Below are 18,384 nucleotides of genomic sequence, written 5' to 3' on the forward strand. Positions count from 1 at the left end.
AGCATGCCCAGCACAGTTGAAAGAGCTAACTAGTAGTTTTTATTTTATTTTTTCAAAGAAGCAAAAAACAATGAACATGAAAACTTTAACAGCCCTCATTGCATCCTCTCCCAAATTCCAAATGAAGTTCCTGAGTAGACAGAGAAAAAAAAGAATTTGCTTCAACACAATACCAAAAACTAAGAGTAACAGAAAACCTAATGCCTATCCACTAGAAGGAGGATAGGTAGAGACAGATGGAAAGATAACATCTGGTCTTCTGCCTCGTGCAAGCTGACGTTTGAAGAGACCTGTCCCCATCCACATCACCAAAACTGGCTGTAGCTCAGTGGTCCTCAAATTGTGTTCCCTGGAACCACAGTGTTAATTATCAGCTGAAAAGTTGTTAGAAATGCAAAACCCCACTCCGGTCCCACTGGATCAGAAACTGTGGGTTGCAGCACACAAATCTGTTTTACCAAGCCATCCAGATAATTCTGATACCGCTGGAGTTTGAGAACCACGGCTGTGTTTGAAGCTCCCTCAACCGACTTCCATTTCAGAGACTATGGATTCATGGATGCCTCCCCTCCCTTCTGTAAACCACACTGCTCAATGCCCACAGGATGGAGCTTCCACACTCTCACCTCACCCTTTGGTATCCCTGCTTATTTTTGTACTAGTTGAGTTAATGATTCCAAGTTTCAGTGTGGTTTATCCCAAACCCAATTTTAACAAATTGCAGTTATTATTATAATTATGTAATAAAATATAACCTAAACCAATAAAATGTGAATACAAAAAGTTATGTCCATAGAAGTTCAATGCTTTGCATAGTCACTAAAAGAACTGGTATCATAATAGGTGTGACAACTGGGAAACAGTAGAAAACAATTATAAAAATTTAGGGAGATTCTGCACTCAGTTTTCTTCATGAGACTCTTTAAGTTCCCATTTCCTTTTAAAGAAATGAAACTAGAAGTCTTAGACAGGAGCAGGGGTAATGCAAGACAAACATGGGTACCTAAATTGGAAGAATTCAGGAAGCAGCCTGGGTACTGAATTAAAGATTAGTGAATAAAATATATTTATTTGATTTAAGTTAACAAAATGATTTAAAAATGAACAGGTCAATTTTTAATAATTCTCACTTTAACTTTTTTCCAATTACTACTAATCTTCATCTTCATCTAAGAAACTTGCTGAAATTATTACCTTCTTTGAAGATGGCTAAGGGAAAAATAAATAAACTACATACAACCTATGAAAAAAAGACTTCAGAGTTAAGGAAAGAATGAGCACAGAAATAACTCAGGAAGAAAACTACATTTAAAGAAGTGATTTCCATTCTGAGAACGCCTCTGTGCCATTGCCTCAAAGTGGAGTGGCTACTGCAGATGGGAAGCCAGAACCCACTTCTGTCAGTTGATAGCTTGTTTCGGCAGCCAGTTGACTTTGGAGGATTTGTATTTCAAATTCTATAAACAAGTATTTCTGACCGTCTCTCACTAAAGGACAACCCAGACTACCTTGTTTTTCTTCTGGGTTATCAAGTGCTACAGTCAAAACTAAATGTTGGGGGAAGGGACCAATAGTGTCTAAAAGTTGTAGATGTCTTCCCACTCTAGGCAAGGAAGAGAGATAGGTGATTCCTGTCAGAGCTGCTGGGATTGAGAGTATTTGGCACTGTGCTTACTTAAGGGGAGAGAGATTTGTGTAATGCTATTTCCCAAGTCTTGGGATATTGATGGACCCAATGGCTGGATAACTCTGTCTAGCAGCCTGTGTTTTAGCCTTTCCTCACCTCTCACCTAATTGGGTAATCTGAAGCCCCTCCCCTCAATGAACTCTGACCTATAGCCTCTGAGAAAATAGCTCACAGGACTGGGCCCTCCCTAACCATCCATCTTACTTCTTACCAATGTAAATTTCTGTAGTGGCTATCTTATGTAGATACAATAAAAAAATTATTGTACATAGCTTCTATTAAGTGTTAAATGTTATGAAAATGTAAAACAAACAAACAAACAAAAAAGATTTCTAGCAGAGTCTAGCATAGCATGAAATGTCAGGAAACGTTTTGGAATCCTTGATAATATGTCACAAAATACAAATTGATGTATTACTAGGAGCAGAAAGACACAAGGAGAAAACAGAATAAGATGAAAAAAATCAACAGAATTAAATTAAAAGGAGATGGGCAAATAAGTGCAGATTGCAAGAAAACTGAAAAACTCTTCTGAAAGCAGCGAAGGGCATCATCCTCATCAGGGTTAACACTTATGGGAGCTCACTTTGTGTCGGCTTATTTATACATAGAAACTCATACAATATATACAACTCCATAAAGGTAGGTACTCTGTCATCCACATTTCATAGATGAGAAAACTGAGGCTGGGAGAGGTTCAGTAACTTACCCAAGGTCTCAGAGCTAGTCCTGAGACAAGCCACACCTTCTGACTCCAGAATTCTTACTTATAATTTTTAAGTCACGTTTCCTTTGGGTCATTGTTCATGTGTTTACTCAATTCTTCATAAAATTACATAGGTATGATTTTATATTACAAGTTTTCTTGATATTTTCCATTCATATGTACTTTTCTCATTTTGGCAATGTTTTGCTTTTCTTCCCCAACACCCTGTCCCCATCCATCTGCCCCAACTCCCTCTACCCACTCCCAAGTACCAATGTATCTCTTTTTCCAAGTTCATGCCAAGTTAATTTAACATGTTAAAATAAGATCATGAATGGGAGACAGTGTACCATCTAAATAAATCTGAATCACAGAGCATCAGCCCAGCCCGCAGAAAGTGTCTAAGTAACTACATAATCACAGTTCTCACAAACAGCACTGTAACTCCTGTCCTTATCCAAATATACTGACAAAATCCTATCTTAAGTGTAACTTACTTCTAACAAACCAAAGCCAACAGATGATTAAATGAACATACAACAAACAATAAAACCATAATGAAGACTGGACTGAGCAAGAATGGAATTGGGCATTTTCAGAATGAACAAGGAAGCAAGTCCCAGTGGCAAAAGCTGATTCATCACCAGTAAGGAAATGATTCCCTTTAGTGGAGCAGGAATGAGGGTTGAATAGGGCCCTATGATGACAGGCATTAAAAGCCAAAGGAACACAAACCAGGTTCATTAGGCAGTGAAGTTTACATGCAAGAGAGTAATATGGTCAGCATGCCACTGAAAGGGAGAAAGAAGAGCAGAGAGCACAAAGGAAAGAAATAAGAGCTGAACTTTTGGACTGGAAAGTCCTTATAGAATGTACAGACAGTACGGAGGTAGAATCCTTACAGCTGAGCAGTTCACTGAATGCAGAGGGGCAGGAAGAGGTTGCAGTCAAAGAAAACAATGCATTCAAGATGACTGTGACATTCCTAGCCTAAGCAGAAAGAAAAAATGGTGGGTGGCATTAGATGGCAGGATTAATAGAAACAGAGAAAGTGGGAGAAGCTATTTTGAGGGAAATGGGATTTAATATTTTAATATAGCTCAGATTTCCTTGCCTTTTCCAAATTCATTATTACTATGAACCCCGAAGGTTTTATGACCATCCATAAAATGTCAGAAATCTAAGTCCTCTGAGAATTTTATTCAAGATTTATCAAACTGTGACAAGTACAAGTCACAGATCCTATCCAGAATTTCCCTACCTACAAAATATGAGTGTCACAACTAATTCAATGACAGGGATACCTTGACAACTGGTAAAGGTAGACTTTGAATTCTGCTGTGTATGACTCAGGAGAGCAAGCTGTGCATGTATGTGGGTTGTGGGGGGACACGTGGTGGGCAGTGAAAACCTGAAGGAAAAGACACGGATAATTCCCCATTGCTAGTGGAGACATTATTAGCAAGTTCTGACTTCGATGGGTAAATGATAGAGTTTCTTTAGTAATCTGTTTCCAACTCTTATTGGTTTTCTCTTGCTCTCTTAACAGATTACCATAAATGTAAGGCACACACTCCCATTTACTGGCACACGGTTCTCTAGGTCAGAAGCCAGCACCATGAGGCTGGATTTTCTGGTGAAGACCTCACAAGGCTGAAAACAAGGTTTTGGCAGGCTGTGTCCCTCCCGGAAGCTCTGTGGAAAATCCGCTTCCAGGTGCATTCAGGGTACTGGCAGAATTCATTTCCTTCTCATGCTTTCCACTTGGGTCCTCCATCTTCAAGCAACAGCCGATTGAGTCCTGCTCACCCTTCTTCTGTCACATCTCTTGACTTTCAAGGACTCATGTGATTATACCGGGCCCACCTGAAGAATCCAGCATAATCTCCCTAGTTTAAGGCCCTCTGATTAGCAAACTTCTGTATCTGCAGAATCCCTTTTGCCATCTAATGTAACCTATTCACAAGTGTGACATCAGAGGGCAAAGGTCATGGGGGCCAAAATTCTACTGACCACAACCTTTATAAAATTACTTAGCACCAAGATGCCATTTAGATAAATGGCCTTAGTGTTTCCCTTGTAAATACAATGATGTCATATATGATCAAAAGAATAAGATACACAGCTTCTCCCTTCTAAAAAAAAATAAGCAAAGGGAAAATTAACAGCACCTTGCCTGATAAAAGCAATGAAAGGGCCAGAGGACAGGTTTGGAGTCTGGAATCTTTTGACCTAACTCAAAAGCAGACTGGAGCTCAGAGTCTGATTCATATCTATTCAATCAACAACTCTTCAATCTAATTCTGTTCAAGGATTTTCTCTTAGACGTGAGCAAAATCATTATGAAAAGATTCAAGCATCTCCTAGGCATCTTAGCTAAGCAATAATGAGTAATATAAACAGATTACAATGAGTAATACTGTTGATGTTGAAGCCCAGGCATCACTTTATCAATGGGATATTTTCATTCCCTACGTGTCTTACAGTTTATAAAGCTGAAATGATTTCGAGCATTTTCCCCCGCTTGGTTTGTAATGAAAGGTTAGCATAACAATATGTTCTCCATTCATCAGAATGCTTCCTACTGTTTTCGTAAGCTTGCAATGAAAGAAGCTTGTTTTGAGCTGCGTTTCCAAGAGAGAGTGGGCGGGAAGTAGTTTCTATATTTAAGAATTATTCTGAATACGGCCTGAATTGATAATGAAAATTCAATGGCAAATGAGCTCATTTAAGAATAGTATGCAGTACGTCATGATCATTGGCTGCTATGATATAACATCTATGTAATGATAACTTGCATTAGTATAAAGACTTGAGAGTTTTTCTAGGGGGTAAAAAGGCTGTGTATGATTCACCTTTATATCTCCATAGTACACTGTACACAGTAGGTATTAACTAAAGATATGTCAAACAGATGATTTCAAAGTACATTTTCACATCCATTTTGATCCTCACCACAGTACTTTGAAGTACCACATGAGGATACTGAGGTGTAAGAATATAAGGGGTTCTTTTTTGCCACCAGCATTGCAGAAGCATGGCTAAATATTTAAATTTTTATATTTTGTATTTAAATATTAGACTGAAACCAAATCGTGGCTCTGCTACTGTATTAGTTTGCTAGAACTGCCATAACAAAATGACACAGACTAGGCAGCTTAAACAACAGAAATTTATTTTCTCAGAGTTCTGGAGGCTAGTAGTCCAAGATCAAGGTTTTAGGAGGGTTGGTTTGTGGTGACAGCTCACTTCCCAGCTTGCAGAGGGCCACCTTTTCTCTGTATCCTCACAAGGTCTTTCCTCAGTACACATGCATGTCTGTGTCCTAATCCCTTCTTCTTAGAAGGACACCAATCATATTGGTTTAGGGCCCACCCATATGACCTTATTTTACCTGAATTATCTCTTTAAAAGCTCTATCTCCAAATACAGTCACATTCTGAGGCACTGGAGATTAGGACTTCACCACATAAATTTGAGGGAGGGGGAACAAAATTCAGCCCATGCCAGAGACTTTACGATAGGAGAATCTTAACTCTGTCAATGTGTTTCCTCCTATTTTTCCATGGAATTTGTGCCATTTTCTTTTTGATTTATTTATATAATCTGGATCTTAATCCTTGCTCTCTATGTATTTTCTTCAAGTACTTACTTCATTATGGTGATTTTTTTTATTCTACAGAAGGTTTTAATTTCCATGTACTCAAAATAATCCATATTTTGTTATATAACTCATGTTTTGAGGCTTATTTAAGGATTTCCTTTTTCAAGGCTATACACATATCCTCATAATTTCTTCTAATATAATCAAATTTTTATGCTCACATCTTTAATTCATTTGTCTGATATTTGGTGAATGATTTCAAGTAGGACAAAAACAGTATGTTTTTTCCAAATGAACTGTCCCCCAAACATTTTTTGAACTGAGTAATTTTCCCTCTAATATTGTTTTCTATAGACGTGTCCTCACCTTCTCACCTGCGATTCTGTCCTTATACTCCAGTCCATGTTCCATCCCCACCAAACCACTGGGACTGGTCATGACAAGGGCACCAATGACTTCCATGTTACCAAAGGCAGTGGTCACTTCTCTGTCCTCATCCCACTAGACCTTTCAGCATGTTCCACATAAGTCACAGTTGTTTTTGGAGCACTTTCTTTCCTTGGTGTCCACAACCCCACACTCTCTTGGGTTTTGTACAATGTTACTGGCCATACTTTTTTAGTTATTATTGTTGGCTTGGCTCTAATTCTTTACCCTCATATTAAACTTTAGAACTGCTCCAAGACTCACTTCAGAGTCCCTCTACTTTTCTATTTATGCCCTCTCTTTATATCACGTCATCTGGTTCCACGTTCTTAAATAATATTGATATGCCCCGAATGCTTAATCTCCATGTCCATCCCTGACCCTTCCCCAGAACTCTAGACTCCTTAGTTTTCTTCCTGCTTGACATCTCCACAATGATATCTAATAAGGATCTTAAACTCAACATGTCTGAATCAAAACTCTTGACTTCCCTTCCCCTAAAGCTTGCTTTGCTACCAGGTTCTCTCATCAACCCTGTTTATCAAACCCAAAATCTAAGATGTCCTCTTGATTCCTCTCCTTAGTGTTCCAAATCCTATTCACCGCCCAATTCTTTTAACTCTACCTCAGAAACAGAACTTTTGGTCTCTATATCCCAGCAATGTCCTTCCTAGTCCAAACTACCATTATCTCACCAGTATCTCTTCTAACAAGCCACCTCAAGATCCATTCTCCACAGTAATCCTTGTCTAGTCTTTAACAGATCAGCTCAATCCATTGTCAAAACCCTTTAGTTGCCTCACACTGTACTTAGAATAACACTGGAACTCATTACCCAGGCCTACAAAGCTGACTTGGTCTGACTCCCATTTTCTCCTCCAACTTTATTACTGCTCCTTGAATGTAGAAAAGCTGTTCTCTCATGAGGGACTTTTTTTTTTTTAAGTTGCGGTATAACTGACGTACAACATTACATTAGTTTCAGGTGTACAACACAGTGATTCAATATTTGTACATATTGCAAGATGATCACCACAGTAAGTCTCCACACCACACATGGTTATAGAATTTTTTTTCTTGTGATGAGAACTTTTAAGATCTACTCTCTACGCAGCTTTCAAATCCACAATACAGTACTATTAACTATAGTCACTATACTGTACATTACATCCCCATGGCTTGTCTATTTTATAAATGAAAGTGTATACATTTTGACTCCCTCTAGTCATGAGGGACGTTGTATTAATCCTGCACTAATTCTGCTGGCATACCTTCTTCAGTTCTTAGCATGGCTCAAGCCTAAAATCACAACTGTCTCAGATTAAACATTACTTCTGGAAAGATGCCTTTCCTGACTATCTAATAAAACTCCCAGTTTTCCCTATGCGGGTGCCCTATTTTAATACTCTGCAGAACACTAGTGATATTTTCTTGTTTACTTTTTCATTTGTCTTCTATCTGTAACCTCTCACTAGAATGCACGTTCTGTAAGAGCACCAATGTATCTTCATCCTGTAAAGAAGTACCTGGCACATAAAAAGTGTTCAATAAATATTTGGGTTCAGTTTTTAAAATTCCAATCAATTCCATTGATATACTTGTCTATTTTTGCACAAATGCCACACTGTTTTTATTACTATATCTTCAGCAGATATTTTAACATCTAGTTAGAGTAAGAACTACCCCACCACACACATTGTCTTTTTCAAAACTGTTTTTTCTAAGGTTGTTAAATATCTATTTTACATAAATTTTAGACTCAGCTTATCATGTTTCATGTTAAACCCTACTGGAATTTTTATTAGTATTGCTTTGAATCTATAAACATTAGTTTGAGGAAAATCGACTTCTATTTAATACTGAGGCTTTCCATTAAAAACATGGTGTATTTCTTCACTTATTTAAACATTATTTTTGTACCCTTAATTTAGTTTTACAGTCTCCTTTTCATTAATTTTGAAGTTCTTCATGGGTAATTTACAGGTTTTTTAATAACTGTTGGGAATGTATGTTTTTCTACTATACTTGTTAATTTCCAGTGTATAAGACAGCTATTTTATCCATATCTTATTGAGGCCTTTTATATGATCTAATAATTTATAGTTGGCTTTTTTTGTTGTTTTTTTAAAAGAGATGATCAAATTATTTTCATAGGATGCTTCTTCAACTTTTGTAGATACCATATTGCACTGACTGAGATCTCCAGAAAAATGCTCACTAGCAATATTAATATCAGCATCCCTGTTTTGCTCCACGCTTTTATTGAACCACCATTAACTATGACGTTTGCTCTAAATTTGGGGCAAAAACTATCATATTAAACAGGTTTCCTATGTAGTGTTTCTAAAATTTAAAAAACAGCTCTTTAAGCAATATTTTTAAGAAATCAGCTTTACAATAAGGAAAAAATGAAAACTGCTGAGAGGTTTGGGGGAAATCTTTAATAACAACAATTCCTAACTGTTGCGCTTCCTTTATGAGACAGAGCACTTCACACTTTTGATACTTTATTCCTAACCATCACAGTACTTTTACAGACAGAATATTTTTCACTATTTTAGAAATGAGGAAATCCTGACTCAGAGATTCAAGCAATTTATCATAGGTCACAAAATCTAATAAGTAATTATGCAAGGATTTATATGCAACTATATCTAGCTCTAGAGCCCACACTCCTCCCACTTTATTCCATATTTAATATGAGATATTAGACCAAGCCTCTCAACACGCCCTAGCAGAAAGAGATAACAAATGTGTACTGGGTTTATGGGTTAATTAATAACCACACCCCCGAAAAATGTCTATCTCCATGTCAATTCAGAAGATTTCAAAGTAAAAAGTCACAGTCTCTATTTACTATAGAGACCCAGCTGTTTGTCACTAACAGTTATACATTTAAAATGAATGGCTTAAATTAAGGTAAAGAGGGCAAAGGCACAGATACCCAAGTTGAGTAGGTCTGTTAATGCAATGAATTACAGAACAGAGATTCAAAAATAGCTAAAGAGCTAAAACGTTCAAAACAAGCATGAAAATTCCAAATGGTTAGAGGGAAAGACTAATCCTTAGGTTCAAAACAATCAAATGCACATAAATGAGAATAAACAGAGTCCTTGTGAAAAAGATCTACTGGTTTAAACCAAAAGCTAACTGTGTACAGCATGGTTCCCAAGTATACTCAGTACGATTTCAATATGCATGGATATCATTGTAACTGACCATAGCAAGAGATTAATAGTACCACTCTCCATATCTGGAAATACATATTTAGTTATAGAAATTACATTTAGTTTGGCCATAGCCTAGTAAGGATACAAGGCACTACCAGATATTTCTTTCATCAAGTCCAAGATGGAGAAAAATTCAAAGTTAATAAGGAACCCCAAGACTTTCCACGATTGGTGAGATAATTATTGGGGAACAGGAAGTCCATGAAACAATGCACTTCTTGTGGGTTCAACCTCATCAGAATAGAAACAGCCTCCAATTCAAAATAAATCATTATCACATCTTTTGTGTAATCCAAGAGTTTCTATCTGTACTTACTGCTACTCCTGTCTTATAGAGGAGGTAATGCACAGTCTGTGTAACGTCGGCAGCGTGCATCAAATTGTGGTAAGGGTTTTTGTGCTTGCTGTATCCTACTTCCAGGGCCTCCACAAATGAGACAAGTGCAGAAATGGGGATCTGAAAGAGAGCGGCAAGGTTAATTAGCTAGTGATTTAGCAGCTTTGAGTGACGATGCAAAAGTCTAAGGTACTCTAGCTGCCTCTTTCTGAAGGCGTAAGATATCATATGAGGACATTAGAACTTTTCTAAGTTAATAAAAGTCACTGAACAAAGTATTGGATAATCTGAAAATCTAACAGGACGTCCCTGGTCCACCCTGCAAATTGTTCTTTGTTCTCCAGTTCAGAGGCCCAGGGTAATGACACAGGATCATCTCAAGGACATTGAGGGCAAAAAGGTAGGTGCTCATTTATTTCTCAGGCAAAGGCTCAAGTCTTTATTTCCTGAGAAATAAATGAACACATACTATGCTGCATCTCATTTACTTGTGGGAAAACAGAAGTACACAAAGATCTTAAGCTATAAAATGATTGCAAACAAACACAAGCTGCCGCCTTCTGAAAACTGCACACTTTAGAAGGAGTGATGAGTACACTGGACAGGTGAGAAAAAAAACCCATAACACAAGTGATAGTCTGTTCTATAACAGAAACAAGCTGTGTTCTTGTGTTTATTACTTGGCAATTTATTATTGGTGCCTTGCAATTTGGAAAAATACTTCCAGTTATCCTAGCCGCTTTCTGTCTCAAATATGGATAACACACACCTTCGTTTCCTATTTGGCAGAAAGTGAGCAAGTGCAGAATGCCTGTACAAAATAAGGAGCCTCGGAAAACATTCATTGTATAGTTTTCTGGATCAATTCCTTGGTTTGGGGTAAATTATCAATTACAAGACTGGGGGAAAAGGAGAGAGTGTATGTTCCAGGAGACGAGAAATCACATTCATAAGAAAAAATGAGGAAAATACTACTAGAGTGCTTCATGACAATCCATACCATGTTCTCCCTTGGGCACACTGTTCCATATTTACTATTTGTGGATTTTTAAATATAGCCTTTTAGATGTGAGAGATTAATTCATTATCATTTTAAAAAATGAAGATCCAATGAACCTCGGTTCTTTGGGCTGTTCTTTGGAGATCTATGAGCCACTGAAATGCTACGTAAAGGTGTGTGCATGTGCACGGGAACTTTCTTCTGAGGTCTTGAGGAGCCATCAGATCTTCAAGCAGGTTTCTGATGCAAAAGAAATTAAGGACCATGGCCATAAAATGCTTATGGCTATGTAAGAAAGATATCCTGAAATGTGCAGTCCTTAGGAAAGTGATAAAGAATCATGCTGCCCAGAGAAATCAATATGTTATACAGAAAAAGACCTGCATTTTACGGAGACTCATCCACATGATGAGAGAAATGTAATTGGCGTGATATGACAGACGCCAGCAGATGATGCTCAAGTTCCCTGGAGAACCGGACGCCACCTCCAGAGTCTGTGGAATTAGAAGGCCGAGGAGGTGGAACACTGGAATCGATTCATGCTCTTTACTTAAAGGTGAAGAATTAATTTGAAGCATGAATGGCTGGGAAATACCAATGATCTGTCACAGATGATAACTGAGAATAGCTGTGTGAATTTGAGCCAAGTGGCCGAAAGAGAAGTTTTTGGAGATAACAGACGTGCACTGTCTCCATTCCTGTCTCCTTGCTGGTGGTGGTCATTAGCACACGAAGTCTCGCTGAAATGAGATCTGTGGGCAGAGCTGGCAGGGGAGCTCTGCTGGTTCAGGCTTCCAGCCATACTTCTAGGATGACTGGGATCTGAATGGGCAGCTCCAGCCTCTCCCCTGCTGATGAGCCCACCAGACAAGGGAGTAATGAAAAGATCCCACCACAGAGGAGTTCATGGCAGTGGCTGTCCAGATGATGCTTCCCAAGTCACCCCAGAGAGTTTTCAGTCTACATTAAAAGGATTCTCTTGGTCTTAGCCCCCAAATCATGCAAGTATGGACAAATGTGTGCAGTTTTTTTTTTTTAATTAGACACTTACCTTGAAACGGCTGATCAGATCATAGCGTGTGAGTAATTCATAGAAAATGAATTTCAGTGCATGATCCCCGCTGGCTTCATTGAGGGAAAAGACATTGAAGGACCACTTGTCCACATCCTACAGGAGAGGATGGAGAGAAATAATTCATTAGTTGGTAGCCACTGACACAGCTACTAATCTCCCTACTTTGGAGTTAGCCCACAGCACTCACCTGGGTATTCACAGCCTAAGACTCTAATACCCTTTCCACTCTCAAACTGTTTCCAATATGGCAGTCCTAAATAGCATTTACTGATAAAATATTCACTAGTTTTACTAGTAATAACAATAGCTATAATTTATTGGGTACCTACCATTCTGATCAGTGATAAACATGTAATCTTTCCTGAAGACAACTCTAAGTGGTAGGTATGATCAGTCACATCTTACAGATGAGAAAACTGAGAAGTTACCTAATTTCCCTAAGACCCATGGCAAGCAAGTGCTAAGGACAAAACATGAACACGTGTTCAACTGATGCCTAAACTCAGGCTCTTTCCATTAACCTTCTACTATCTCTGCCGAATTCCAAAATTTTAATTGATTTCACAATAACCTAGGGTGTTCCCTACTCTAAACTTCTCCCAAGCCCCATGATACTAACTACTGACTTCCTCTTAGTCTACCATTGAGAATGCTAACCCACTTAAAAGTGTTCAGAAACATGCATATAGATCACAAAATAATGTGTCATCTCAACAATCCAAACTGCTGAGCTGAAACCGAGGAGAAAGCCCTCATTTCACGGGATGGAAAAATGCTACCACTTCTGGAGTCACTAATCTGGGGACTGAGCCCTCAAATCTGTAAGTCACTTTACTGAAAAAGTAAAACTAAGAGCTAAGCTGAACACACTCCTCACACACTGCTCCTGAAGTTCAAAGCCTTATTTGTCCATAAATAGCGACTCCAAAACACTGTCTGATGTGTCTTTGACTTATAACTAGCTACTTGTGGGTGTTATGAACAAAGATGCGTTTAAGCAATAGTCATTTGGTTTCTCAGTGTACCAAGGGTCTCCCTTTCAGTGGTTAAGAAAAGTGTGCTGCCATGAGTGTGACAATAAGGACCCATATGAGACCACATTGAGTTCAGGCTACGTGTCAGATGGTCCCCTGGAAGAGACCTTGGCTCTCAGGAACTGCTGGATCCAGTGACTCCCACCTCAGCCCTCACTGCATTCCAACATCATCTATCCATCCCAATCCTACCCCTCTCCAAATATCCCAACCATCAAGATCACCCCAAGACCATGAACAGTCAGTCTCTCTCATGGATGCCAGGGCACAGGAAAACCAAACTGTATATAGGTGAAACCAAACATTTCCAAAAGGGTTTCAAATAGATTGTTTCAATTCACACTTGGTGGTAACCTCACCTCAGCCTTCAATAATTTCTCCTCCATTATAATAACTAAAGAAATAGCTACAAGTATTAAGGACATTTTCTGTGCCAGGCACAGTGGGAAGTGTTGATACACATTTGCAAACCCTCACAACTCTAGAAACGGGTATCACTTTCGCCAGTTTCACAGATGGCAACCTCAGAGAGATGAAGTGTCTAATGCCAACCGGTAGCAGAACCACGTAATAACCCCACTGACACCCCTTGGTGATACCATTACTGACAAATGACATTGTAAACTCAATGAATACCTGCTGTGACCCAAGCCTCATGCCCTAAATACCCCAATAGGGCCTAGGCCATAGACAGTGGGGTCATTTAAGATTAATCCAAGACCTAAAGCTTCATCTTGGCTACTGTAATTGGCATTGTCATGACAGCCACTGTCTAGCCAATAGTCCTAAAGAAAAGTCCACTGACAACTCAGTAGATAGGAAAACCCTTTGTCATATCTGACAATTTTTAATCCTCTTCACTGGAATGAATGAAAAAGAGAAAAGCTCTCTAACACTGGAAATCAAGAGATTATCATAGTAAAAAGTCAAGATTTATCTGAATATTAAGTCTTAGAGAAACAGAAGGATGAGTAAATACAGACAATGAGATAGACATTCACTCCAGCCCCTCATTTTTGAGAAGGCTTAGCTGTGATTCTCAAATTTCAGTGTCCTTTAGAACCACCTGGGGTACTCAGAAGAAAATGCCGATAATCTGGTGGAGGGCTCTGCAGAATCCTGGCTTGTGGCCTGGAATCTGCATTTTAACAAGCACCTTAAACCATTCTTCCTTTCTTAGCAAATTTGGCCCAAGCACCATTCCTGTGGAAACACTGCATGAATTTCCTATTAGTCTAAAGTGAAGAAAGCCTGAACCTCCTCATTTCCTCTTTAAACCTGGAGTCTGTCCAGAGTGTCTCTTCCTGAGTCACACAACAGATGCCCTTCTAAACAACAGCACAATTCTACATTTCCAATAACCCCACCTTAGAAGGTTAGCGATAAAACACCCCAAATTAGAAGTGAGTATTCATTGCATGGAAACAAATAAAAAGAACAAAACTGCAACATATTTAAAATTTAGGAATTGGTGGTGGTGAAGTATTCTCTTTACTTAAATGTTATTTTATGCCATGTTCTTACATTAATCACAAAGGTTAACATGACAGTAGCATGATGATTATTTTATTGACTTGTATTCTCTCAGGCTTTAGGGAAATTGTCTGTAATAGAAGAAAACGATAGTGATTCCATATAAATTGCTGGCACTGGAGTGAAAATAACCTTTTTCTAACAGGCACTACATAAAAAAAGAATCTACGTCATATCTCCAATTCACCTCCAATCCACTGAAAATAAAACTGGAGTCTAGGGATGCAGAAAAATATTACATTGTAAAAAGGTCTTGAACTTCTGCAGTAAACAGAGCATACAACCAAGAGAAACGACAGCTTTAGCCTTCTGTACATATCAGCAATAGTGTGGAGAAGGATAGCAATTCAGAGAGTATTTACTTTTTGTCTGAATCATCAAGGTAACATTCCCCTCAGAAAGACAACATGTGTGCCTCTGAGAATTACTTTTCCCTAAGCATAAAACAACAATTCATGCACATCACAGGTTGTTCCACATTTCTTCAATTATTCTGCATAGAAAAGATGCTCCAATTTGGAAGAAATATTTTCATAAATTTCTTAGTACTGGTATAACCACCTGTATTTATGTTCATGATAAAGGAAGAAATTAAGGATAAAAGATGCTTTTAGGGCTTCCCTGGTGGCTCAGTGGTTGAGAGTCCACCTGCCGATGCAGGGGACACGGGTTCGTGCCCCGGTCCAGGAAGACCCCACATGCTGCGGAGCAGCTAGGCCCGTGAGCCAGGGCCGCTGAGCCTGCGCGTCCGGAGCCTGTGCTCCGCAACGGGAGAGGCCACAACAGTGAAAGGCCCGCGTACCGAAAAAAAAAAAAAAAGATGCTTTTAACGTTCCCAAGATTTTCATTGAATGTTTCCGGTTCAATTATGAAAATCAATGCAACTTCATAGTGGGTGTTATGAAACATCAAATCTCATGAAGTGATTTCACAGATTAAATGGGAAACATTGCTGTAAATTACACAATAATTTATTCGGCATTAGAGTGGGGGTTGAAGAAGAGGGAGAGAAAACATGTGTCTTCTTGCTGTTTCCTTCCTGAGCATCCTACCTGTCCTAGATCAGGGGTCTCCAACCCCCAGCCTCTGACTGGTACCAGTCTTCGTCTTGTTAGGAACCAGGCCGCACAGCAGGAGTTGAGCAGCAGGAGAGCGAGCGAAGCTTCATCTGCCGCTCCCCGTCGCTCCCCATCGCTCGCATTACCACCCTCCCCACCCTACCCGCCGTCCGTGTAAAAATGTCTTCCATGAAACTGGTCCCTGGTGCCAAAAAGTTTGGGGACTGCTGTGCTAGATGACTTAAGAAGAAACATAAAATGGAGAACTGAGGATCTGAATATATAGGGTCTCCCAAATTCAGCTAGTGAATGTCTCTGAGTCAAGAGAAAGGGACTATGAAATATAAAGCAAAATGACCCTCAAGGGCCCTCTCTTGACATTAAATTGATCAAGAAGCACTCCCACCTCTGATTCTGTGAAAAGGGAATTTAAATTATCTTCTGAAAATTTCATCAGGAATACACTTTTCAGGTTTCAGAGAAAGACTAAAATAGCTTTAAGAAGAGTCGGAATGCTGGGATGCCCCTGAGCAAGTTGACACAGCTCCCTGTGTAGGCACCAGGCAATGTCAACCAGTTCTGTGGTCCTGAACCTTAGCACGGCCCCTCCTTCAAATCCAGAAGTCAAATCAGCTTCAGCACAGCTCGGATATCCTTAGACCAATGGGTCTGAATGAACACACTTCTACAGGAATACATCTACTTGGGGGCTCTTAGAGATACTCTATACAATTCCAAGAGCTTGTCTGATTGGGAGTCATCTTGCAGTATTTAGCCCCTTTAAACTCAAGCATCTGTGTGACTTCCCATGGAACTTCTGGGCTCAGTGAGGGGCTTGGGAAGACAGTAGGATATATGAAGAGGACAAGGGCTCTGGAGGACATACTTTCATACAGTAATATGTTACTGAGAACTTAGCTTACTACGTGCCTGGAACTCTGGTATCAAACCTCAGTTCTGTCTCTATGTCTTTTTTTTTTTTTAGTCTCACTGAGTCTTAGTTTCTTCATCTATAAAATGGATATAGAGCAGGTAAGCAGATAATGGTAGAATTATAATCACCAAAGATCCTCTTAATGTTGAATATTTATAACCAGGACAAATTTGATCTCCTACGGCCGAAGTCAGACTGAGTCTCATAATGCCAGATCACTATACAGATCACTAAACCACTCCAAGAGAGTAGAAAGAAATGAAACCAAACAGAGTTCAATTTTTTAAAAATTTGGCAGTACAAAGGCTGAAAAGATAGTGATACTGTTAGAACGAATAGCAAAAAGATAATGAAGGGAAAAAGTCAGGAATGACTAGGAAAACTGTAAATAGAATTGTAAATGAAAATTTCTTATTTTCTAACAAGAAATTTAACTGTACTTTTTATAAGGTACCTTGAACATTGTAAGACCTTTTCCTTGGTATTACCTTTAATGCTTCAATAACAGCTGGTGGGTAGCTCAGTCCAACCATGTTTGATGTTCGTCTATACATTCTGGCAAAGTCAGAAGGGAAAAATGCAATATTATGTCTTACAAAGAAGAATTAGCAGGCCACAGACTTATACCAGTATTGACAAATAACAAGAAGTCATGTCATCTGATGGACCCACGGAACCTAAAATTTCTTTTATAACCTTTTTCATAGTCATTCAAGTGGCCTATGAGATGAAATGAAAGCAATCCCAAACATGTACAGCATTGGAAATAAAAAAAATTAAGTCTATGTGCCCCAAATTGGAAATTAAATTATTAAAATGGGTCTCCTGTTCTGCTGGAAGTGAATTACAGTATAGCACGGACAGTATGTAGTGTAGTACTTTAACCTGAAAAAGAACTCCTATGGGCAACCTATTTAGAAGAGCTTGTTCTTTAGAACTGTCAAAAACTAGAGAGAACTTCGAGCTGACCATGGCATTTCTAAAATGTGTAATTGTGTGATAAGGGTTGTAGGAAGAATAAATCGATTTCTGGAATCCATTTCTGGGGAAGGGGGGCAATTTAATTTCAGAGAGCAAAGTGACTTACAAAATTGGAAAGTGTCATGGGGAACTCAAACACCTTGAATGAACTCCTCCCTGGCTCAATACCCTCAACAAAGCATCCCTGACCTGTTCCAAATGCAGAGATCATCCACATGTGTCAAATGATGATGGATGAGACGTCCTTCTTTAAAAATTAGAGACTCAACTCAAACTAAATCTTCTCTAGTTAACATTAACAAAAAGAATTCAAAGCAAAGGCAAAAGCTTGTCCTAACGATGCTGCGGAGATATGTTTTTGCCATCTCTCATTCAAGACTGCCTGTTTCCACCCAGAATTTTCAGCATTTATAAAGATACCAAAACTACATCAAAGCAAAGCCTTTGGTTGTTAGAAACTGGTGTCCCTTTTGCTGCTTTGGTCACTGAATGACAGCCATCTTTACCTCTCCACAAATATCCCAGCTTGCACTGCGTGGACGATGCTCTTGAACCGCGGCTTCTCCTCGCTCCTTCTGAGTATCATCCCCATCTGCCGTGTAAAGGTGGAGGCCAGCCAGTCTCGGACCTCAGAAGGCACCGCATCTGACTGAATGTCACTGAGCTCATCCTCCGTATCCAGGAGTCTCCTGAACCCAAGAAACAGAACCAGGACACAGATTAAATCTGAATTTAGAGCTCTCTGTTCAAAGCAGCTGTTCCTACTCTCCACCCCACCT

General features: G+C 39.1%; 1 protein-coding gene across 5 annotated transcripts in view; it reads right to left on the bottom strand.

Annotated features, from left to right (window-relative positions):
- PDE1C (phosphodiesterase 1C) overlaps positions 1 to 18,384 on the bottom strand; it is a gene marked incomplete at both ends in the record, with an annotated part of 554,085 nt that overhangs the window by 87,382 nt on the left and 448,319 nt on the right. For 4 of the 5 annotated variants that reach the window (XM_082846111.1, XM_082846113.1, XM_082846115.1 and 1 more), the window contains 4 exons: positions 9,970 to 10,110; positions 12,042 to 12,158; positions 17,113 to 17,179; positions 18,112 to 18,294. In XM_082846111.1, the coding sequence (XP_082702237.1) occupies positions 9,970 to 10,110; positions 12,042 to 12,158; positions 17,113 to 17,179; positions 18,112 to 18,294 (508 nt within the window). The remainder of the gene's footprint in view (positions 1 to 9,969; positions 10,111 to 12,041; positions 12,159 to 17,112; positions 17,180 to 18,111; positions 18,295 to 18,384) is intronic. The other variant, XM_082846114.1, reaches the window with a different exon arrangement.

The sequence above is a fragment of the Leucopleurus acutus genome, assembly GCF_964270905.1.
Source record: "Leucopleurus acutus genome assembly, chromosome: 9".
Classification (NCBI taxonomy): domain Eukaryota; kingdom Metazoa; phylum Chordata; class Mammalia; order Artiodactyla; family Delphinidae; genus Leucopleurus; species Leucopleurus acutus.